This window comes from Epinephelus lanceolatus, chromosome 14 (genome assembly GCF_041903045.1).
Source record: "Epinephelus lanceolatus isolate andai-2023 chromosome 14, ASM4190304v1, whole genome shotgun sequence".
NCBI classification, from domain to species: Eukaryota; Metazoa; Chordata; class Actinopteri; order Perciformes; family Serranidae; genus Epinephelus; species Epinephelus lanceolatus.
The window spans coordinates 12,402,689-12,426,505 of record NC_135747.1 but is presented as its reverse complement, the minus strand read 5'-3'; the positions used below and the strand labels follow the sequence as shown (position 1 = coordinate 12,426,505).

Here is a 23,817-nt window from a genome sequence, read left to right as displayed (position 1 = left end):
CTGCACACTAGCAAGATGGAGATATCCAATGCTAAAGCACCGCCATCTGGCGGTCATCCAGAATTCATAAAATCGTTGTTACAGCTGTAACTCTCGTTTGTTGTTTGTCAACCGAAGGAAGAAAAAAAGCTATGAAGCCATTTTACTGTAATTTCTTCAGGTTTCCAGTGGACAGAGATCTTTAAATAATGACCTCAAAATACTAGTGTTGACACAACTTGTTTTCACTTATGAACTGTGTGTTTACATGTATCCACCAGGCATGGAATTTTCCAACATTCAATGAGACCGTAGCCCAAACCCAATACACCCCTTGCCGCTTCTTGATGTCTGAGGGTGTCTGGATTCTTGTTGGGATATAGGGGTAGGACGAAGCGTTAGGGCTATATGGCCCTCCAAATAGAGGTTTATCAGAGGCACACTCAAAACAGAGGATCATGTGAAATCACCAGCAAAATGGCAGCACAAGCAACAAAAGAAATACACAAATGTATTTTTTAAATAAGGAGCTGAAGTTGGCCATGGCACTTTGAGGCCCTCGTGCGCTTGATGGTACAAGTTAATTTAGGCTAAGATAGTACCGTCAGTCTCAGTTGGAAGACCTCTGGCAACTTTGGTGTCATTCTCAGAGAAACCTTAAGAAGGGACAAGCTCATCATCGGACGGCACATCTAACAGTACGTTGTCCGTAAACAAAGTTAAGTCGTCTTTGTCTAACATACATCTGTTCTCCCTTTGACACCCTTGCTCTGCCCTCATAGTCCCCACTTTTGTTCCAATTCTTGGGACACTGGACAACAGTGGGTCACAGCAAGTGGAATACCTTGGCAATACCTTCGACAGGGCTGTCTTTGGGAGTCTGCGATTGTGTGCACAGGTCTTGAGGCTGCAGCTTTCACATGCAGCATGCTAAAAAGAAATAGTTGCCAAGCATTATGTATCACTGCAAAAACTTGAACAAAGGCAATACTTAACCTTTACACTTAAACAAGCAAGTTCTTAGTGAGGAAAAGCTAAACAAATACCCATCCGCTAAACTAAATGGGGTCATCCCTATATTCCCTGGGTTATATGTTCCCCGATCGGGGAACATAGGACCCTTTAAAAAAACAAAGGGTCCTATGTTCCCCACTTTCCCCAAAAGGAAATATGTTCCCCGCTTTGTATGGGACCGGGGAGCATAGAACCCTTTTTAAGAAAAAGGGTTCTATGTTCCCCGCTGTTGCCGGGGAACATAGGACCCTTTTGAGAAAGGTTAGGGTTAGGGTTAGGGTTTAGGACCCTTTTTTAAAAAAAAGGGCCTATGTTTCCCGGGTCCTTTTGGGGAAAAGCGGGGAACATAGAACCCTTATTAAAAAGGGTTCTATGTTCCCCGGTCCCATACAAAGCGGGGAACATAGGACCCTTTTGGGGTCCCATACAAAGCAGGGAACATAGGACCTGGGGAACATAGGTATGCTCCCAGCTAAATGGCAGGAAGTGTGGCCAGTTAGCCTAAATTGCTTGCAAGGGTTCTGCTATAGTCAGGTTAAGTGAGGTGAGGTGCAAATAAAGACTATGCTGTCTTTTGAAGCCACAGGACAAGTAATTTCATTTGGCTTGACAAGCATTTTAAAAGGTTCTTCAGGTTGGTCTCACAAGGATGCAATCACCATACGGATGTGTTCAACAGAGTGTATTGACTGAAAAGGAACAAAAATATAGCCTTGGTCTCGGGTCAGTTTCAAGTCTCAGATTCTGCAGTATCAGGCAGGTTAAGTCAGGTCGGGTGTGAAAGGTGTGAGTACAGGCCAGTTCTTGGTCTTATTTTTAGGCCTGTGTAGAACTCTAGTTGGGATACAACAGCAAGCTTGAAAAAATAACATTGGTGGAAACTTCAGCAGTCCTAGTGCTTTTGGGTTTTGTGGTGCTCACTGTTTGCATTGCCTGTACAGTAAATTGCTGCACACTGAAGAGAGAAGCTCTTTCTGAATGTTGATTGGCTGATTTGGTCCCCAGCTCGTGTTGCTGTATTCACACAAGATATTAATAACAGTGAGATGAGGGAAAAGTCACTATGGAGGTACACCACACAGGAGAAAATGTAATTTTTCTCACCAGGATGGATAATGTCTCTCTAATAACACTGTTCGTTCTTTCAGGTTTAAATGAGACAACAAACCACCGAGCTGTTCTCTTATTTCTCACTTTACTGTGTTACCTTTTCATTTTGCTGGCAAATGTTACTCTTATTGTGATCATCATCTTGGATAAAAACCTGCATGAACCAATGTACATTCTATTGTGTGTGTACTGCATGAATGGGCTTTATGGGACAGCAGGTTTCTACCCCAAGTTCCTCTGGGATCTGCTTTCTCCTGTTCATGTTATCTCTTATGCTGGATGCCATGTTCAGGCTCTGGTAATGTATTCATTTGCCAGCACTGATCTGTCTATTCTTGCAGTCATGGCATATGACAGATATGTGGCTATATGTCAACCTCTAGACTACCACTGTGTTATGTCAAAGCAAAGACTCTTAATGTTAGTGTGTTTCTCCTGGTTAGCACCTTTTTGCATTGTGGGCATAAATGTTATTCTGACATCTAGATTAAAGTTATGCAGCCCATTTATCGCCAGACTTTTTTGTGTGAATTGGATGATTGTTAAACTTGCTTGTTTCCCAGCTGATACTATGGTTAATGGTATTGTTGCATACATTACAATAATCATTTATGTCTTCCATGGTTTCTTTATAGTTTGGTCTTATATGTATCTCATCAAAACATGTGTGAATTCAATAGAGAACAGGAGGAAGTTCATGCAAACATGTGTGCCACATTTAACCTCCTTACTCACCTTCCTTGTAACAATAGTTTTTGATCTCATGAACATGCGATTTGGTTCAAAAGATTTACCTCAGATTGTTCAAAACTTTATTGAAATACAATTTCTTGTCATACCCCCCGTCATAAATCCTCTCATTTATGGTTTCAAATTGACAAAGATTCGGAACAGATTTCTGCATGTTATTACTTTTAAAAACAAATATTAAGTTGATTTTAATTAGTTAATTAAAATGACATATGCACTGCTTAACCACGTGGGTGTTTTGCTTCTGAGTTAAATCATCAGACTGAAGAATGGAGGTTTTGCACATTTAGCTATGTCTTGAAGGATGTCTTTTAAGCTGAAAATTCAGCCTGAAAATTTCAATGCATTTTTGAATGTAGAATGTTTTTTTACCTTCAGGATTTAGGCTGCACTCTAAAATGATAATAATAAAATGATGATATTATAAAATATGTACTTTCTACAAGCAATTTCTTTTGTTTATTTACTTAATTCACATTTACCCAAGTTTGCTTATTGTACATTGGTTTACACTTTTGTGTGTACACATCTCAGACAACACACTTCACTCTATAAATAAATATAATAAGATCTGAAAATATATCATCCTATATTTGTAACATATTTGTCATGAACCTGCTTGTGAATAAACATACACAAACGAAACACTTAGTGGATTGTTTATTTGGAACATTTTCTGCAGGATACAAGAGGCCATCCTCAGGATGTTTGTTGCCTTGTGTCTGTGTCCCAGTATCCCAGCCTCCCATGTTCCAGGAGGGTTTTTAACTCAATTTCATCACCTTCTTAAAATAATTGCCTAAGTCATTTTTTGACAAAAATGATTTTTTTGCCTAAATCTTCTCCTTATGATGCTGGCCACCTCTGGTAAAATCGCCTATGTTCTCAGTTTAACAGATCATGTGATTCTACCCCTGTAAGACAATTGCCTATGTCAAGGGTGTAACTTAGGCAATTTTATTTTGCCTAAGTCAAAAGATTGTGTTACTTAGGCAACTTTACAAGCTCCGCAAGATGGCAGCAGCATCAAGAAGACAGAAAATCTACTCAGCCAATGAAGTAATTTCCATGATTCAAGGATCATCCCCTGTTGGTAAGTGATGAGCTTTACTATAATAATGGCATGGCTGTAAATAGTGTGCAGTTATTTGGTCTTTTATTGAGTCTTTTTAGTCAGAATTTACGTTAGCCAAAAATTTAAGTTCATGAAGCTAGCCGTTAGCAAAGAATGGAAACGCTCCACAATCTGGATGCTACAAAAGGCTTTCTGTTAACTCTTTTCTGTCTTTACCTTCTCTCTTCTGTACTTGATGCTTTAGTGGTTTCATTTAAAGAAAATCTCACATGAACATAATCATAAAATTATTCATAATAATAGTAAGAGAATCAGTATTATCAGGGGTTAGACTGGGACTGGTGAAGAGGGGGAGCCCTTGTCTGTTTAGGTCAGAACCAGACTGTGGACAGTAGGCTATAGGGAGTTGAGAGAAATTTGGCAATCTCTGGTGTATAGCTTAATACAAGTGACCAGGAGACAATGAATGTTTATTATTATTATTATTAGTAGTAGTAGTAGTAGTAGTAGAAGTAGTAGTAGTAATTGTCGTAGTTATATTTATTTGTTTATTTATCTATTCTAGGAAACAGTTCTGACAGAGATGAGGTCTCAAGCACTAAAAATGATGAGGTCATCATTCCCATTGATGTTGTTAAAGATGCGGGGCAGGTACATCCATACCCTGAAGAGGACATATCTGATGATGATGATCCTATCTGCGATCCAGACTACATCCCATCATGTGATAAGTCCTCTGCTCCTTAAAATGAAGACAGCCTGTCCATGGTGGCAACAACTCCAGAACAGCAGGATAAAGATGAAGATGAGGGTGAGTTTGTTGACTCGAACAACACGGTCAAAAGGAAAAGAAATAAACGCCTTAGTCCGGGAGAATGGAAGCAAAATGAATCCAAGGGGAAACGTCTGAAAGGAATGTCATACAAGAGCAAAAGTGGCAAAGAAATAAGCGCAAAGGCCATGGGTCCTCCCTGCAACTCAAAGTTCTGTCAGCGAGTCTCAACTCGGGACTGCCAAGTAATTACAGAGGAGCAGCGGCAGTGGATATTTCAGAGGGTTTGGGCAATGAATACCTGGGAAGAGCGTCGCTTATACGTCTCCACTTTGATTACAAAGGTCAACATCAAACATAAGAAAGTTGCTGAGGGATCCAGACGCAATTCATCATTGTCCTACCAACTCAGGCTTGAAGATGGAACAAGTGTCGAAGTGTGCAAGGCACTTTTTTCCTCTACACTTGGTCTCCCTGAGAGAACCATTACTGATTGGCTGAACAAAGACACCTTGGACCAAACAGCAGCAGCTCCATCTAAATCTGGACCCAAGAGTGGCAAACATGCAAAGCTTGAAACTGATGTCAAGGATTTCCTTAAGAACTGGTTGAAGGACCTGCCTACTGTTGATTCACACTACTGCAGAAGCACAGAGACCTACAAGGACAAGAAGTTCCTTTACCCAGGCACAACCATCTCCATGCTACATCAGGGATATCAACAGGCAGCTGCAACTGCTGGAGTGGGGGCTGTTGGGATAAATTATTTCACAGATGTGTTCCATGAAGAAAACTACTCTGTATTCATTCCGTGAAAAGATCAGTATGATGTTTGTGTTTCATTCAAACATAGGAATATCAGTCAGGCCGAATATGATGCACATATCATCCAGAAAGATAAAGCGAGACAAGAGAAATCCGCTGACAAGGATTCTGCAAATAATGAGAAGTCCGTTTGGACAATGGACTTGCAAGCTGTGCTGCTGTGTCCAAAAACCCAAACCAGCAGCCTGTACTACAAAACAAAACTGCAGGTCCATAACTTTACCCTCTTCGACTTGAGATCAAAGGAAGGATACTGCTACATTTGGGATGAATCGGAGAGCGACCTAAGTAGTGACATATTTGCACACCTTCAATATCACCATTTTGAAGGTGTGATCAGAGACCATCCAGAACTGAAGGAGATCATAGTGTGGAGCGACGGCTGTGGTTACCAGAACCGCAATGCATGTGTGGCAAATGCATTCTCTGAGCTTGCAAGGAAATATGGGGTACTTATAACACAGAAATTCCTTGTTGCGGGACACACACAAATGGAGTGTGACAGCATACATAGCACTATTGAGCACAAAATAGTTACGGATGTCTTCACCCGGAGAGATTACGTCATCATGCTACAGACAGCAAGAATCAGGCCATCGCCTTACCATGTGAAGGTGCTCAAGCATGATGAGTTCCTGAAAATGAATGGATCTTACTTCACAAGCATTAGACCAGGCCGAAAAGCTGGAGATCCAACTGTGCATCACTTGCGGGCTCTTCAGTTCAGCAGTGAAGGCAACATCCATTTCAAACTGTCCTTTTCGGAGGACTCTGTGTGGGAAGAACAGCCACAGAGGGTTCAGGTGCCAAAAGAGCCCATAGCATGGATAAGAATGTTCCCGAGTGCTCTGCGAATCAAGGAGAGGAAGTTCCAGGACCTACAGTCCATGAAACACATCATGCCTATTGTCATTACTACTTTGACAATTTGCCTCATGAGTAGGCATCGGTCAAGAACCCAGCAAATAGGAGCTGGAAGGGAGCTGGAAGGGAGGGGCATCATAGAAGGGGGAAAAGTGTCCAGAGTAGGGTCAGGGTCCAGAGTAGAATGGGGGGTCGGAGTAGTGGGAAAGTTTCGGGAAGTTGTACATTTTTTTCTTGTTAAAACATTTCAGAAAAGTATTGGGAAGGTTTGAATTCTTGTTAAAACATCATAAAGTTTTTTTCTTCTTAAAATACTTCAATAAAAACTGTTGTCATAGATATCAAAACTGGTGTCATCACGATTGATTTCAAATCATTAATGCAATTAAAGAAAAATGGGTGGATAACATGGGTGGTCAGACATAATGTTCAATCTATATTTGGGGCCCCCTCCTGGAAGGAGAAGTAAAGCGATGCAAATGCCACCTCAGCATTATGTTTACTTAGCTCTTTAGTGCTTTATTGTTGACAGAGTTTAAGGTTTAAAATTGCCTAAGTAACAAAGGAATGTTCAAAAATGTGTCTAAGTCATTTATTCCTCTTATGTTACAAAATTGACAAAAATTGGTATTAGTATGTCAATAGTCATCCTTTGTCATGACCCTTTAGAGTGGAATTATAAAAAAATATCAAATACTCAATTTCTGGGAAAGTTTTTTGTGTTTTCTGAAAAATCTGAAAAAATGACTTAGGCAATTATTTTAAGAAGGCGACGTTGGTGTGACAGTAAACCACAATGAAGTTATAGTACTGAAAATGGTTTGAAACAGTTGTTCCAGTCCACATGTTGACATCTGCTGGCCAATGTTTTGTACTACATCTGTATGGACTGATCTAAGGTAACATACCATGAAACTGTGATGACTAACAGAATAACAGACCTGGATTCGTCAGTGTGAGTCTGAAAATTGTTGGCAGCAAACTCTAAATTGAAGAATAAAACATGCATTCAGAGGGTAAATGATCTATGTTCCCTCCCATCTTCACGTCTCTGTGCTCAGATAAATAGCATCCCCTTCTGGCAAACTGGATCAACATTGAACTGACACCCGATTTAAATAATCTGAGGTGTTATAAATACAATGGCAGACACAGCAGGGATGTAAACCCATCTTATCTTAGTGTGCTCTGAATTAACTATATATCAACTTTATTTAGATTTTCATCCTATGTATCTGATACCTTTTTTTTTTTTTTTTTTTACCAAATATTAGTATCTACTTTTACATCTTCACTAGGGCTGTCAAAAGCACCATGAAAATGAGTTTGAATATTTTCGAATTAATTTAGTAGAGTTTGTATAATTATTTGAATTTATTATTATTACTTATTTTTATTATTTATTTTTTTTTACCAAAAAAACACAAAAAAAGAAAATGCTTATTGCTGGCGCAATATGAACGTGACACTTGGATGAAAACACCCGTTCTGACCTCACTGAAGTGCCAGGTATGACCAACTTCTTCGCCTTGCTATTTGAGCAATGTTTGGATACTTCAGTGCGTAGTTTTCCAGAGAGTGGATCCTGGTCGGCTTGTAGTGGTGTCTAATTCTGGTAACGTTTCATCTCTTCTTCAAAAAGGGTAGGCAGGGAGGCAGCAGGTCCAACACTCCCTGTATGTCTCCCCGAACAGGTCACACATCGTGGACAGTGCAGTGGGTGTTATTGGTGCCTCTCCCTCCGTCGCTGCATCCCTCTCTGGCCTGGCTTGTGCGCAAGCCGTCTCCGCCCGAACGCGATTCGCCGTGATATACAGCATTATTAATAGTATTAATTATTAATGATATTCGAATTATCAAATTTAGTTTCGAACTTCCAGACTTCTTGGCTGGGTTTTTTTTTTCAGAGAATATGCTACATTTGAGTAAATATATCAGTGTATCATATTTCACATCATATTTAATTATTCTTAATAGGTGATTGTAGCCAAGTACCATAATGGCATGCAAATAAAAACTCAGGTAAGTTCAATGCATTGAATTTTATTTTAACACAGTTTAAAGAGGCAACAGACAGCACAGGGTAGTGGCCACGGTAAAATCAGACTATCAGCGTTTACATAGGTTACTTAGTGACTTTACAATCTTTGTAATAAGCTTCTGCCACCGGTGCCGAAATTTCGCGGAAAAAATCTGCTTTACGGCAGGAAACGCCATGTATTGCAAAACTGGTCGGTCAGCCAATCAGGGACTGGAGCTGGTCCTTATGAGGAGCTGGGCATGAGATAGTTGAGTCACGAGCAGAATGGCAGACGGACGAAGTTTGGAACCAAGCGAAAAACGGTGTAGCAAAAGAAAATGAGCTCCTCTGTCTGAGGAGGCAAAGAAGAGCAAAAAGGAGAGTGATAAAAGAAGAGGAAAAACAAGAGGAAACCTCAGTCAGGCGTTCAAGAAATGGAGGGAGCTCCGTGACCAAAGAGGCTTCAAAACCGATGTCCAGCTAGCTTTCTTTCTAATGGATCAGTAAGTAACACGGCTAAATGTTAGCTAGACCAGAGAGGACTGTACTGTACTGGCTGCTAGTTAATTCCAAGCTGGCCAGCATCGCAAATCGCCGCAACTAGGGACCGGGTAGCGAGTGTTGGTCGGCTGACATCCTCGTTGCCATTCTACAGCAGCTGTACATATTGGTATAATTTACTGCGAGTTGTGCTGGTACTGTGCATTCTGGTATAATTATTTGCATTACTATTAGTTTTTTCTTCAGATAAATCTAATAATTGTTGCTCAGTCTCTTTACTCATTTATTTAGTATAGTGTCCACACACCTTCTCATTCTACATATACATAGAGGTATACTGGTGGCTTTACAGCCTACATTTTATTGATTATCTCTGATCCCCACGGTCAATTTGGTCTTTGCGACAGTGCGAGCAACACCACTGATGCTAGGTGGCGCCAAGCTAAAAAAAAAAAAACCCGAATCCTATCTGTTGCCTCTTTAACAGTTCAGCGCTTACAATTTTTTTTGTCCCTCTAGTGTCTGAATATAAAACTGTAAATACTGTTTCACACTCACACTCACACACACACACACACACACACACACACACACGGAGAAGTAAAACAACATGTCCCATCTCAGCATTTTGTAGGTGAGGTCAACAGTCAACTGCAAAGGCAACACTGGCTCAAAATCAACAAGTTAAACTTGTTAGAATTACAACTTAAACATGTGCAATAAATTGTAAAAACCTACATATAGGTTACATGTGCATTTCTATTTGTTCCACTTAAAGTTGTACCATAAAAACCAATCATATGAAGAATGATTAAATTATTTTTGGAAATACCTAATTTTCTGTTTTAGAAAACAGTATTTTAGAACAGTGGTAATAGTCTGGAAACATAAATATTTTTCCATACTTTATTTTTCATTTTCCATACTTTGTAATACCTGGAAAGTGATCAAATTTATTTCCATACTTTTCCATACTTGCGTAGGAACCCTGCAGTAACGTTAAATCCAGTGACGTGATATCCACTGTTATCCCGAGGAAGCTTTTGTTATGGACAGACAGTGTCTGCGGTGGGCAACAGACTCGACATCATCATGTAGCTCTTAAAATGTTCTCTTTAGCTCATTTTCCATATTTGTACCCAAGTAATGTTACCGTAGTTGTAAAACGTTTAAAACACAGAAGACGGTTGCATGATTCCGATACCGTTCAATTGTTTTGTCAAGTTGTAGTCTAACAGTCCCTTGGTTAAACTCCAAACTAAAAAGTTACTTTTCTCAGTAACGCATTACTTTTTGGTTTAAGTAACTGAGTTACTAAATGAGTTACTTTTTAATGAAGTAACTAGTAACGGTAACTAGTTACTATTTTTCAGTAACTAGCACAACACTGCTGACCAGTGGATGCTAGGTCAAAGAACCCCTGAGGATCATGTTCTGCCAGGACAGCTACAAGTTAATTTTAGTTGGCCTAAGGCCAAGTTAAATTTGGCAAAGCATCTTTTAGGTAACAGTGTGTACCTGACACCAAGGTATAAATACTGTCTCTCTGTTCACTTCATCACACACATAGCTTCTGCATGTAGCCATTGTTGATCCGAGCTCATAATAAACATGTATATTAAAAAAGAACTCCATGATCCGCCTCATCCTTGCATTCTCCAGATCACCACAGAAACACCTACTCTCACCAAACGTCAAGCAAAATGAAAATGTGTTGATTAAAGTATAACTAATTTTTTAAACCTGAGTAATTGTATTTTCTTTAAATGTTGAGGAATAAATCTGAGTTATTTCTTTGGAGTGCTGAATCTTGGTGGATTCTCAAAATTAAGGTTCTGTTTGGTCTGCTATTTCATCCTGATAAGAATGATACTGTTTTTGGGTGTAATATTAACTGTCTCATAGTCTGTGTCCTGATAACCAAATGATTGAGGCACATACAATAAGACCTTAAAGTCCCTGGATCGATTTCATCTTTGTTGCATGTCATACATCTCTCTCTGCCATCGGTTCCTATCAGCCTCTTTGTCTGTCAACTGTCCATTGAAGGCGAAAAATTCCTCTATGTGTCTTTGTGTGTCATCATGGCAAAATGTGGTCCTGGAGCCACCTATTGTAGTGGTTTTGAGTATTTCGCCAGGTGTTTATACATCTGTCTATGGGCAGATTTTGTTCCTGTGATAGCATCACAACCTTGTAAAATGCAGACGTGAAACTTGAACTTTGAGGAGTTGTAATTAGCGCTCTGGGCCCAAAAAATCAGGCCTGAATCCTACATGAGCCCACATAGTGTCTTTCCAAGCCCAAGCCTGTACCTCGGTCCTGTACCTGGGCCCAATCAGGTTCAGTCAGAGAATCACAGCTTTAGTTGAGGTCACAATGAAAGCCGTGTTCAGCAAGGGGGGTAGAAGGGGGCTATTGGTCACTTTACACCCCTGGCCAGGACACTGAATAAATTTCAAACAATTCACACGTTTCGCCAAACTTATTCATCCTATGTCGTGTTCCATTGCACCTTACACACCTATTTGGCATCCCGGATAGTGTGAAGCCATTGCTAGGTGGTTTTCTGTAAAATGTGAGTATCTCCTGACTTCTACTTAATATAAAGATTTATAGTGAATGGTAAAACCTTAGAACCATTGCCATCTTAACTTCATATGAACCTTATCAAATATGAACATCTTAATGATAAAAAATATATATCGTTAGGTTTTATGTATCATATTCATTGCTCGCACAATAGATTGCTGCACACTGATGAAAAAGAGAACATATCCTTCTAAACGGTGATTGGCTGTTGTGAATTCCCAGCTCATGTGTTGCTGTAGTCAGACAATATATTAATAACAGTGAGATGAGGAATACTCCCTGTGTTAAGGATCCATCTGACTATGATGGATAATGTCTCTCTAATAACACTGTTTGTTCTTTCAGGTTTAAATGAGACAATGAACCACCGAGCTGTTCTCTTCTCCCTCACTTTACTGTGTTACCTTTTCATTTTGCTGGCAAATGTTACTCTTATTGTGACCATCATCTTGGATAAAAACCTGCATGAACCAATGTATATTCTATTGTGTATGTTTTGCATGAATGGGCTTTATGGGACAGCAGGTTTCTACCCCAAGTTCCTCTGGGATCTGCTTTCTCCTGTTCATGTTATCTCTTATGCTGGATGCCATGTTCAGGCTCTGGTAATGTATTCATTTGCCTGCAGTGACCTGTCTATTCTTGCAGTCATGGCATATGACAGATATGTGGCTATATGTCGACCTCTAGACTACCACTGTATTATGTCAAAGCAAAGACTCTTAATGTTAGTGTGTTTCTCCTGGTTAGCACCTTTTTGCATTATGGGCATAAATGTTATTCTGACATCTAGATTAAAGTTATGCAGCCCATTTATCGCCAGACTTTTTTGTGTGAATTGGATTATTGTTAAACTTGCTTGTTTCCCAGCTGATACTATGGTTAATGGTATTGTTGCATACATTACAATACTCATTTATGTCTTCCATGGTTTCTTTATAGTTTGGTCTTATATGTATCTCATCAAAACATGCGTGAATTCAATAGAAAACAGGAGGAAGTTCATGCAAACATGTGTGCCACATTTAACCTCCTTACTCATTTTCCTTGTAACAATAGTTTTTGATGTCATGAACATGCGATTTGGTTCAAAAGATTTACCTCAGGCTGTTCAAAACTTTATCGAAATACAATTTCTTGTCATACCCCCCATTATAAATCCTCTCATTTATGGTTTCAAATTGACAAAGATTCGGAACAGATTTCTGCATGTTATTACTTTTAAAAACAAATATTAAGTTGATTTTAATTAATGAATTAAAATGAAATATGCACTGCTTAACCAGCTGGCTGTTTTGCTTATGAGTTAAATCATCAGACTGAAGAATGGAGGTTTTGCACATTTCCCAAATGTTAGCTATGTCTTGAAGGATGTCTTTTATGAATGTAGAATGTTTTTTACCTTCGGGATTTCGGCTTCTGAATCATATGCCCCTTTTTTTTATTTGGTAGCACTCTAAAATAATAATAATAATAATAATAATAATAATAGTAATAGTAATAATAAAATGATGATACTATAAAATATGTACTTTCTATGAGCATTTTCTAATGTGTATTGTGGGGGGGGGGGGGGGGGGGGGGGGTATCATCTAAGTGAAAGCCAAGCCCAGATTCACTTTCGTTTTGTAATATGTTTTGTCCTCATGGTTTACTTTACGACTTTATACGTGTTTTTTAAGGAATATCCTGCAAAGTATACCTTGAAAACAAGGCATGTACTGCACATTTGAAAATGTGACAAAGTCTATTCTTATACATCGTATGAAACAAAGTTTCTCTGGGTAAACTTTTTACCACCAATGAACAAAATTATCTCATCTTTAAGACAGACATCTTTGAGATAAAGATTTAGGTCTTCGGTAGCTTTGTCTGAGCCCTTAAGTCTTTTAGAATTATTGTTCAAATTTAATTATTACAATGGTTAAGAAGTGAAAGAAATGCAAAAAAAATATATGAAGAGGAATGGAAATCATTAATGTCAGTCTCAGCAAGCTTGCTTTATGGGTAACTCCGCTAATATTTGATGGTTTTACTATTACTTAGTTCCATAGACATATATACATAAACGCCGCATCGACTGCCTGAGTGAGTGAGTCCTCGCCGGCCGCCATCTTGGATGGGTCTCGCTTCGCCTCCACAGTGCATTCACTTCTATTGAGGAAGGAGCTGTATGCACAAGTAAAATAGAATAACTCACTGAATTTTCAACTGATTTTCACGAGGTTTGGTTTGTTACAAACGGCACACATGTAGTTATGATACAGGATGCGTTCGTACATTAAAAATGCGGGATTTCATGCTTTAATACTTTCTGCAGATAGCAACAGCATGTTATTTAGGTCACAACACAGCTCTTTTATTCACCTCAACCCCAGAGTGGGATGGATATATATATCTATATATATATATATAGATAGATATAGATATACACACACATATACACACACACACACACACATATATACATATATATATATATATATAGACTATACTGTATATACTGTATAAACACAATATACACACAATATACACAATACAAAACATAGTATAGCATATTAATAAATTTATTAATATATTTTAATAAAGAAAAAGCTTGATTATTGATTGAGTTTATTTCTCACACACACTCTTTTATACCCACAGCCATCAGACTTAATAATTCTTTGTTTAATAGATGATCTTACAGACTTCTTTGAAATTTTCTTTGGGGATTAATAACGTTCTTCTTATTCTTATTACACTGACTGCTGTGATCCCTCAAAAGTAGTAAAAAACATTTTCAGTATTTACATAAACACTGAAATTAATTCTGGTATTGGTATTATAACTATGAAAATGGGACTGTGGTCAAGATAATTTGAAAAAAGATACAGAAGGATGAGCAGCAGGGGATATTTGCAGCACAGCTGGTGAAAAAGTGAATATGTGCACAAAGGTGTGCTATACATAATATGCTATACTATGTTTTGTATTGTGTATATACAGTATGTTTATACAGTATATAAATACTGTACATATATATATATATATATACAGTACAGGCCAAAAGTTTGGACACACCTTCTCATTCAATGCGTTTTCTGTATTTTCATGACTATTTACATTGTAGATTCTCACTGAAGGCATCAAAACTATGAATGAACACATGTGGAGTTATGTACTTAACAAAAAAAGGTGATCATGTTTTATATTCTAGTTTCTTCAAAATAGCCACCCTTTGCTCTGATTCCTGCTTTGCACACTCTTGGCATTCTCTCGATGAGCTTCAAGAGGTAGTCACCTGAAATGGTTTCCACTTCACAGGTGTGCCTTATCAGGGTTAATTAGTGGAATTTCTTGCTTTATCAATGGGGTTGGGACCATCAGTTGTGTTGTGCAGAAGTCAGGTTAATACACAGCCGACAGCTATTGGACAACTGTTAAAATTCATATTATGGCAAGAACCAATCAGCTAACTAAAGAAAAACGAGTGGCCATCATTACTTTAAGAAATGAAGGTCAGTCAGTCCGGAAAATTGCAAAAAATTTAAATGTGTCCCCAAGTGGAGTCGCAAAAACCATCAAGCGCTACAACGAAACTGGCACACATGAGGACCGACCCAGGAAAGGAAGACCAAGAGTCACCTCTGCTTCTGAGGATAAGTTCATCCGAGTCACCAGCCTCAGAAATCTCAAGTTAACAGCAGCTCAGATCAGAGACCAGATGAATGCCACACAGAGTTCTAGCAGCAGACCCATCTCTAGAACAACTGTTACGAGGAGACTGCGCCAATCAGGCCTTCATGGTCAAATAGCTGCTAGGAAACCACTGCTAAGGAGAGGCAACAAGCAGAAGAGATTTGTTTGGGCCAAGAAACACAAGGAATGGACATTAGACCAGTGGAAATCTGTGCTTTGGTCTGATGAGTCCAAATTTGAGATCTTTGGTTCCAACCGCCGTGTCTTTGTGAGACGCAGAAAAGGTGAACGGATGGATTCCACATGCCTGGTTCCCACTGTGAAGCATGGAGGAGGAGGTGTGATGGTGTGGGGGTGTTTTGCTGGTGACACTGTTGGGGATTTATTCAAAATTGAAGGCACACTGAACCAGCATGGCTACCACAGCATCCTGCAGCGACATGCCATCCCATCCGGTTTGCGTTTAGTTGGACGATCATTTCTTTTTCAACAGGACAATGACCCCAAACACACCTCCAGGCTGTGTAAGGGCTATTTGACCAAGAAGGAGAGTGATGGAGTGCTGCGGCAGATGACCTGGCCTCCACAGTCACTGGACCTGAACCCAATCGAGATGGTTTGGGGTGAGCTGGACCGCAGAGTGAAGGCAAAGGGGCCAACAAGTGCTAAACACCTCTGGGAACTCCTTCAAGACTGTTGGAAAACCATTTCAGGTGACTACCTCTTGAAGCTCATGGAGAGAATGCCAAGAGTGTGCAAAGCAGTAATCAGAGCAAAGGGTGGCTATTTTGAAGAAACTAGAATATAAAACATGTTTTCAGTTATTTCACCTTTTTTTGTTAAGTACATAACTCCACGTGTTCATTCATAGTTTTGATGCCTTCAGTGAGAATCTACAATGTAAATAGTCATGAAAATACAGAAAACGCATTGAATGAGAAGGTGTGTCCAAACTTTTGGCCTGTACTGTATATATATATATATATATATATATATATATATATATATATATATATATATGCTTTCGTGTATTTAATGTACGAAAGCATCCTGTAACATAACTACATGTGTGCCGTTTGTAACAAACCAAACCGCGTGAAAATCAGTTGAAAATTCAGTGAGTTATTCTATATTACTTGTGCATACAGTTCCTTCCTCAATAAAAGTGAATACACTGTGGAGGCGAAGCGAGACCCATCCAAGATGTCGGCTATGATAGGCAGCGGTAGTCAATGCGGCGTCTATGTATATATGTCTATGCTTAGTTCAATGAATGCCAGACGCATATAGGAAGGTAGTTTCTAGCATGTTGCAAATAGTATCACTGCGTTCCTTATCCTTGAAAATGTAGGATTGACCACCAGAATCAAGATCCTAAGGAGTGATCTAGGGAGTGATCCAGGATCAGTAGCTTAGGTAACCTAAGCTACTGGTATAATAACAACCGGTGGCAACCATTGGTGCCATAGGTCAAATATGCTATGGCCCTACAGCCAAAAATCTTCCTTAGGTCATGCTCTAACAGGGTGCCAAAGCTCATGTTTTTATCATCAAAAGCACATTGCATTCACATATCTGCTAGAACATCAGGACTGTGAGAGCTTCAGTGCAAAGTCAGGGATAACAGGCTATTTGTGTCTTAATATTGTCAGCTGCTGGGGGAGAAAAACCGCCCATGAGCTGAGCATGCTATTGGTGAGGAGCTGGAGTTTGCCATGGCACTTTGAGGCCCTTGTGCACATGATGGTACAAATTAATTTAGGCTAAGGTAGTACTGTCAGTCTCAGTTGGAAGACCTCTGGCATAGAGGACCCAGTTAGGCTCCTCTCCATCAACCTCATCCCCAACTTTGGTGTCATTCTCAGAGAAACCTTATGAAGGGACAAGAGATAGCTCATCAGACAGCACATCTAACAGTACGTTGTCCGTAAACAAAGTTAAGTCATCTGGGTCTAACATACATCTGTTCTCCCTATGACACCCCTGCTTTGCTCCCACAGTCCCCATGTTTGTTCCAACTCTTGGGAAGACTTCGGACAATGGTGGGTCACAGTGAGCAGCTTACCTTGGCAGTACCTTCGACAGGAATACCAAACGTCTCTCCGGGGCTGTCTTTGGGAGTCTGCGATTGTGTGCACAGGTCTTGAGGCTGCAGCTTTCACATGCAGCATACTAAAAAAAAAAATAGCAGGCAAGCATTATGTATACCATACCATACCAATTTATTTATATAGCACATTTAAAACAACAGAGCTGAGACCAAAGTGCTTTACAAGTAAAAGAAAAAAAACACTGCAAACACTTCAACATAGGCAATACTTAATCTTTACAGCTTTGTTAGACCAGCTAGGAGAGCTACCTTTTTCTCTGGGACCATTCCACTACATGATATAGCTTGCTAAACAAGCAAGTTATTAATAAGCCAATGCTAAACAAATATCCATTAGCTAAACTGAACAGCGCAGAGTGTGACTACTTAGCTGCAAGGGTTCTGCTTTAGCCAGGTTAAGTGAGGTGAGGTGCAAATACAGACTGTGTGGTCTTTTGAAGCCACAGGACAAGAAGTTTGATTTGCCTTAACAGGCATTTTTAAGAGGTTCTTCAGGTTGGTCTCACAAGGATGCAATCACCATACGGATGTGTTCAACAGAGTGTACTGACTGAAAAGGAACAAAAATATAGCCTTGGTCTTGGGTCAGTTTCAAGTCTCAGATTCTGCAGTATCAGGCAGGTTAAGTCAGGTCAGGTGTGAAAGGTGTGAGTACAGGCCAGTTCTCGGTCTTATTTTTAGGCCTGTGTAGAACTCTAGTTTGGATACAACAGCAAGCTTGAAAAAATAACATTGGTGGAAACTTCAGCAGTCCTAGTGCTTTTGGGTTTTGTGTTGCTCACTGCTTTGCATTGCCTGTACAGTAAGTTGCTGCACACTGAAAAAAGAGAAGCTATTTCTGAGTGATGATTGGCTGATTTAGTCCCCAGCTCATGTTGCTGTAGTCAGACAAGATATTAATAACAGTGAGATGAGGGAAAAGTCATTATGGAGGTACACCACACAGGAGTAAATATAGTTTTTCTCACCAGGATGGATAATGTCTCTCTAATAACACTGTTTGTTCTTTCAGGTTTAAATGAGACAATGAACCACCGAGCTGTTCTCTTCTCCCTCACTTTACTGTGTTACCTTTTCATTTTGCTGGTAAATGTTACTCTTATTGTGATCATCATCTTGGATAAGAACCTGCATGAACCAATGTATATTCTATTGTGTGTGAACTGCATGAATGGGCTTTATGGGACAGCAGGTTTCTACCCCAAGTTCCTCTGGGATCTGCTTTCTCCTGTTCATGTTATCTCTTATGCTGGATGCCATGTTCAGGCTCTGGTAATGTATTCATTTGCCTGCAGTGACCTGTCTATTCTTGCAGTCATGGCATATGACAGATATGTGGCTATATGTCGACCCCTAGTCTACCACTGTATTATGTCAAAGCAAAGACTCTTAATGTTAGTGTGTTTCTCCTGGTTAGCACCTTTTTGCATTATGGGCATAAATGTTATTCTGACATCTAGATTAAAGTTATGCAGCCCATTTATCACCAGACTTTTTTGTGTGAATTGGATTATTGTTAAACTTGCTTGTTTCCCAGCTGATACTATGGTTAATGGTATTGCTGCATACATTACAATGATAATTTATGCCTTCCATGGTTTCTTTATAGTTTGGTCTTATATGTGTCTCATCAAAACATGTGTGAATTCAACAGAAAACAGGAGGAAGTTCATGCAAACATGTGTGCCACATTTAACCTCCTTACTCATCTTCATTGTAACAATAGTTTTTGATCTCATGAACATGCGATTTGGTTCAAAAGATTTACCTCAGACTGTTCAAAACTTTATCGAAATACAATTTCTTGTCATACCCCCCATTATAAATCCTCTCATTTATGGTTTCAAATTGACAAAGATTCGGAACAGATTTCTGCATGTTATTACTTTTAAAAACAAATATTAAGTTGATTTTAATTAATAAATTAAAATGAAATATGCATTGCTTAACCAGCTGGCTGTTTTGCTTATGAGTTAAATCACCAGACTGAAGAATGGAGGTTTTGCACATTTCCCAAATGTTAGCTATGCCTTAAAGGATGTCTTTTAAGCTGAAAATTTAGCCCTAACCCTAAATTAAATTTAAATGTGCTCATGAATGTAGAATGTTCTTTATCTTCAAGATTTAGGCTGCTGAATCATATGCCTCTTTTTTATTTAGAAGTGCTCTAAAATAATAATAATAATAATAATAATAATAATAATAATGATACTATAAAATATGTGCTTAGAATTTTCTTTTGTTTATTTACTTAATTCACATTTACCTGAGTCTGTTTATTGTACAGTGGTTTACACTATTGTGTGTACACATCTCTGACAACACACTCACAAAATCCACTCCGTGGCTACATGACTGCGTGTCTTCTGGTATTAAGGAATAAAATAAATATGATAAGATCTGAAAAATATATCATCCTATATTTGTAATAAACCTGCTTGTGATTAAACATACACAAATGAAACACTAAGAAATAAAAGACAAACTTGGTGACTAAGCAGTATTTAAAATGGCTTGTCAGAACATCTCCCCTTTAGAACAACAAATGACCACTGGACCTGTGAAACTAAGGCTGAGTTCACATGTGCAGGGGTATTTTTCTACATGTTTTGACCTTTTATCCACACGCAAACTGTTATTAGGTTACTGAAAATGGACCTTTGGTAAAACAAAGGTCAGGGTGAAGAGTTTCATAAACTCTATTTCCAGTGTTGATGTGTTCTTTACTATAATGTCCATAGGCTTTCTACTGTAACCATTACATACTGTCCAATAAACCTAATAACACAAAACTAAAACTATCTGCCATTATTTTACCTGACAGTTCAATAGGCCTTGTAACATTGAGGGTATGCAGTGTTACTGTACTAACACCATTTTTACCATGATTAAAGGTATACTTTGCAGAAAATGTCAGTGACTATTGATAAGCAGCATCATCCAAGTGAAAGCCAACCCCAGATTCACTGTTGTTTTGTAATTAGTTTTGCTTTGCTATATTTGCATTTTTTTTTTATATGTCATGATTGAGAGGGATTTCTTTTAAACAACTCTTTACATTGTTTTAAAGGACTATCCTGCAAAGTATACCTTGAAAACAAGGCATGTACTGCACATTTGAAAATGTGACAAGGTCTATTCTTATACATTATGTGAAACAAAGTCTCTCTGGGTAAACCTTTTATCACCTATGAACAAAATTATCTCATCTTTAAGTGCTTGTCTATAAAACATATTTTTTACAGTGCTATGTCCAAACATGATCAAGATAATTTAGTGTTTCCAAGTTTCCAATTGCTCCAAAAGAAGCTACCTTGATCTCTCTGTAGTTCATCCAGCGCTGACTACATGGCTTGCCTCCTCCCCAAATGTGCTTCTTTTAGCTTAGTATAGGACCTAGCTTCTTTACAGTGGCCAACCTGCGTGATTTATGACCGGTCAACTGAAAATGTTCATGAGTATGTGTGGAGTGAAGAATGAGTATATATTTTTAACATTACTGCAGTTTTCACATAAAGATTTAGGTCATGGCAGTGATAAAGTCTTCGGTAGCTTTGTCTGAGCCCTGAAGTCTTTTAGAATTATTTTTCAAATTAAATTATCAAAATGGTTAAGAAGTGAAAGAAATGCAATACATATACATATGTATGTGTACATATGTATATATATATATATATATATATATATATATATATATATGTAGATGTGGCAGGATGGCACAGCCCGTCTCCACTCATGTTGTGTATGTGCTGGGTCAGGTGGACAGCTGTGTAGGCTCGCCCCTTTGCTCCCCGCCCATTGAGTGACACTGGGCTGGGAGCAATTATCCAATTTCACCAGCGTACTGGGCGAGGCCAGCCAAAGCTATATATGGGGGAGAGCTGCGCCTCTCAGATGTGCGTCCCCCCACCTTATCCGGAAACCTGAGCGTGTGTGTCGGCAGTGTGGTTTGGCGTGGCAGAATTTGATCCACGTGGCTGTCTTGAGACGCAGGTCGGCGCGTCTCCTCTGCTCACTTTGCCAGGTAGGCTCAGACACTATTATTGCGTCTCTGGCTCGTATTGGTGCCGTGTCTGATGCGCTTTCTGCTCTCCGGCAGAGTTGGCCTGTACTCTGGCCGGGGGTTGGGAGTGCGTGGCCTCGGAGCCGTGCGCAATAATCCGCGCACCGCGTTGGGAACCCTCAGGTAGGCTGGCTCGTGTGTGTCTGGCGTGTCTCATGCGCTCTGTCGGGCTGCACATTATGTGACTCTGGTCTCTGTTTGCTGTTAGCAGCTATAAAGGTGGTTGGTTGGTGGCTATCTCTCCTGTTGCCTGTGACGCTGCGCCCACACTCATGGGTATGTATGCGTGATTGTTTTAATCCATCTAATTGCAAGTCACGTATTAATTTTATTCTGTATCACAGTAGGTGGCTCCTCCTCTGACGTGGGCCGCTGCGCTGCTGCTGCTGCTGTTCTGTCCACCTGTTCTGTCTCGGGTTCACCCCAGCAAGCTTATTGTTCTCTTACATTTGTGTTTATTGTTTTTCGTTGTTTTGTTTTTTTTGACATCATTGCGTGTGTGCGCGGGTGTTTGGAGTTTCGCACGCCTGGAGTAAGTCAATCTGGATGAAACTCAAGTGTTGGCTGAACTGTATGCAGTGCTGCTCATGTGGAGGAAATGAATGCAGCATAGGACTTAAAGCTACACCAAGAGGACTGATCCACGTCAGCAATCTATTAGTATTGGTTGATTATTGTTTCTTTGTATTGTAATTAGATAATTATTTCGATCATTGGTGGATTTTGTGACTGTTGTTGTTTTCTGTAGATTTTTTTTGTGTTTAGTTATCCAGTTATTTTTGCATAGGTTTTGGTTTCCTATTTTTTTCGTTTATTATTTGTTTGTTATATCAACAAAAGCACAATCAACCTTGGTGGAGACCTCCTGGGCCCGGCATAGTGTGGTGTTGGGGCAGTTTCTGGCTTGGTTCTGTTTTTTTCTTGCCCCTTGCCTTGACTAATATCTGCCTCTTTTGTTGGACAGGAGCTGTTGGGCTGGTGTGGCGAGCGACTGACTGATTCCTGCGGTGGCGGTCCCCTCACTTCCTGTACAGTAGTGCACATGGGTGTCAGTTGATGGTGTGTGGTTTCTTTTTTTCTTCACGTGTGGTGTGCCTCATCAGGACCCTTCCCCTCCCCCTCAGTCGTCGCCGCCTGGTGAGCCCTCAGCCCCTTTACACAGCACATGCACTTTTTTTTTGGCAAACTTAACCAACCTGTCAAGAGGCCCCAGAGGATTGTGCAATAATTTGCCTTTTGTTATTATTATTGTAATCTTGCTTGCATCATCACTGAGATTGGTCAGCATTTTAAATTTTGAAATATTGTTAATAAACTTTCTTTTATATTTTATTTGGAATCCGTCAGTCTCTGTGTCTCTCGTACCTGTGTGACCTTGTTTACAGTATTAGAGAGGCGTTTCCCCTCTGATATATTTCCTGGGAGTGAAATTCCCCTAGGTGGCGTTGTCGGACACTTATTAACAGAAATAAATAAATCCAACCCTCGTAGCATTGCCACATATATATATATATATATATATATATATATATATATATATATATATATATATATATATATATATATATATATATATATATATATATATATATATATATGAAGAGGAACTGAAATCATTAATATGTCAGTCTCAGCACATCTGAGTTTACATTTTATGTTTCGGTGTATCTACTGCTACATTTAGACGATACATCTCTTTTCAGTGTTATGCAGTCAACATACAGTAGAGACAGATTGGAGGTCTAAGATACAGCAGAGAAACTGGGCTGAGCATGTTCCACTCCTTACCAGCTAATGACTGTAATGAACAGTTCTATTTCATTCTTCCTGACCGCCAGATGGCAGTGCTTTAGCACTGGATATCTCAATCTCGCATCATTATACCAGCAAAGTCACCTGTGACCATGTAATGACGTACGGCGTTCACCACAGTATAAAACCCCCACGTCATCACGCAATCTGCTCCTTCTATCTTCTTGCAACTGAAGAAGCTAATAGCAGGTCAATCTGGCTCATCACTTGTAGCCTCGTAACTAGCTGGTTGGTGCTTCGATTTTTTTTGTCCACCAGAGGCTGTGACAAGTTTTCTTAAAACCCTTAGATGCATATGTTGGGTCAAAAATGACCGAAGGGGTTGTTTTTCTTCAATATCTATGGAATTAAAAGTTTTTATCATTTCATATTCCAGGTATTCCTCATAAAAAATGTTTTTGACATGAGGCCATTTGCATTTTAAAAAAAATATATATACATTTTAAGAAATCGTTGTTTTTGTATCACTACCCCACTCTTCCATAAGTGGGGTCAAAAATGACCCCAAGCATTTCCTATGGAATATCAAGGGTTAGACCTAGGAATCTTTGATTCTTATCAACTGTGACTGTCAGGTATACATTTACTGTCGCACTTACACATCTAATGCCAGCAGTCTCACCAGCCAGGAGGATTTTTATACAGCAAC

At 39.3% G+C, this 23,817-nt stretch overlaps 3 protein-coding genes and 1 long non-coding RNA gene across 5 annotated transcripts; all 4 read left to right on the top strand.

Moving 5' to 3' along the window:
• Positions 1–2,101: 2,101 nt before the first annotated feature.
• On the top strand, positions 2,102–3,034 carry LOC117251074 (olfactory receptor 4B13-like). Its single transcript, XM_033617051.2, has one exon. The coding sequence runs from the start codon at positions 2,102–2,104 to the stop codon at positions 3,032–3,034; it is 933 nt and encodes a 310-aa protein (XP_033472942.2).
• An 8,770-nt stretch (positions 3,035–11,804) lies between these two features.
• LOC144466907 (olfactory receptor 4B13-like) lies at positions 11,805–12,740 on the top strand. Its single transcript, XM_078174828.1, has one exon. The coding sequence runs from the start codon at positions 11,805–11,807 to the stop codon at positions 12,738–12,740; it is 936 nt and encodes a 311-aa protein (XP_078030954.1).
• A 5,525-nt stretch (positions 12,741–18,265) lies between these two features.
• On the top strand, positions 18,266–19,198 carry LOC117251081 (olfactory receptor 4B13-like). The gene has a single exon (XM_033617060.2). It carries the CDS (start codon positions 18,266–18,268, stop codon positions 19,196–19,198), a length of 933 nt encoding a protein of 310 aa, XP_033472951.2.
• Positions 19,199–21,050: 1,852 nt separating this feature from the next.
• Positions 21,051–22,667, top strand: LOC144466798 (uncharacterized). Of its 2 annotated transcripts, none has more exons than XR_013493231.1 (4): positions 21,051–21,317; positions 21,393–21,479; positions 21,568–21,632; positions 21,704–22,667. It is a non-coding gene; the product is annotated as an uncharacterized LOC144466798 (long non-coding RNA). The 2 variants fall into 2 exon arrangements; XR_013493230.1 differs by having other exon boundaries at positions 21,701–22,667.
• The last annotated feature ends 1,150 nt before the right edge of the window (positions 22,668–23,817 follow it).

Excerpts from the sequence above, each read along its gene's own strand:
- LOC117251081 (XM_033617060.2), top strand. The coding sequence starts at position 18,266 with ATGGATAATGTCTCTCTAATAACACTGTTTGTTCTTTCAGGTTTAAAT.
- LOC144466907 (XM_078174828.1), top strand. The coding sequence starts at position 11,805 with ATGATGGATAATGTCTCTCTAATAACACTGTTTGTTCTTTCAGGTTTA.
- LOC117251074 (XM_033617051.2), top strand. The coding sequence starts at position 2,102 with ATGGATAATGTCTCTCTAATAACACTGTTCGTTCTTTCAGGTTTAAAT.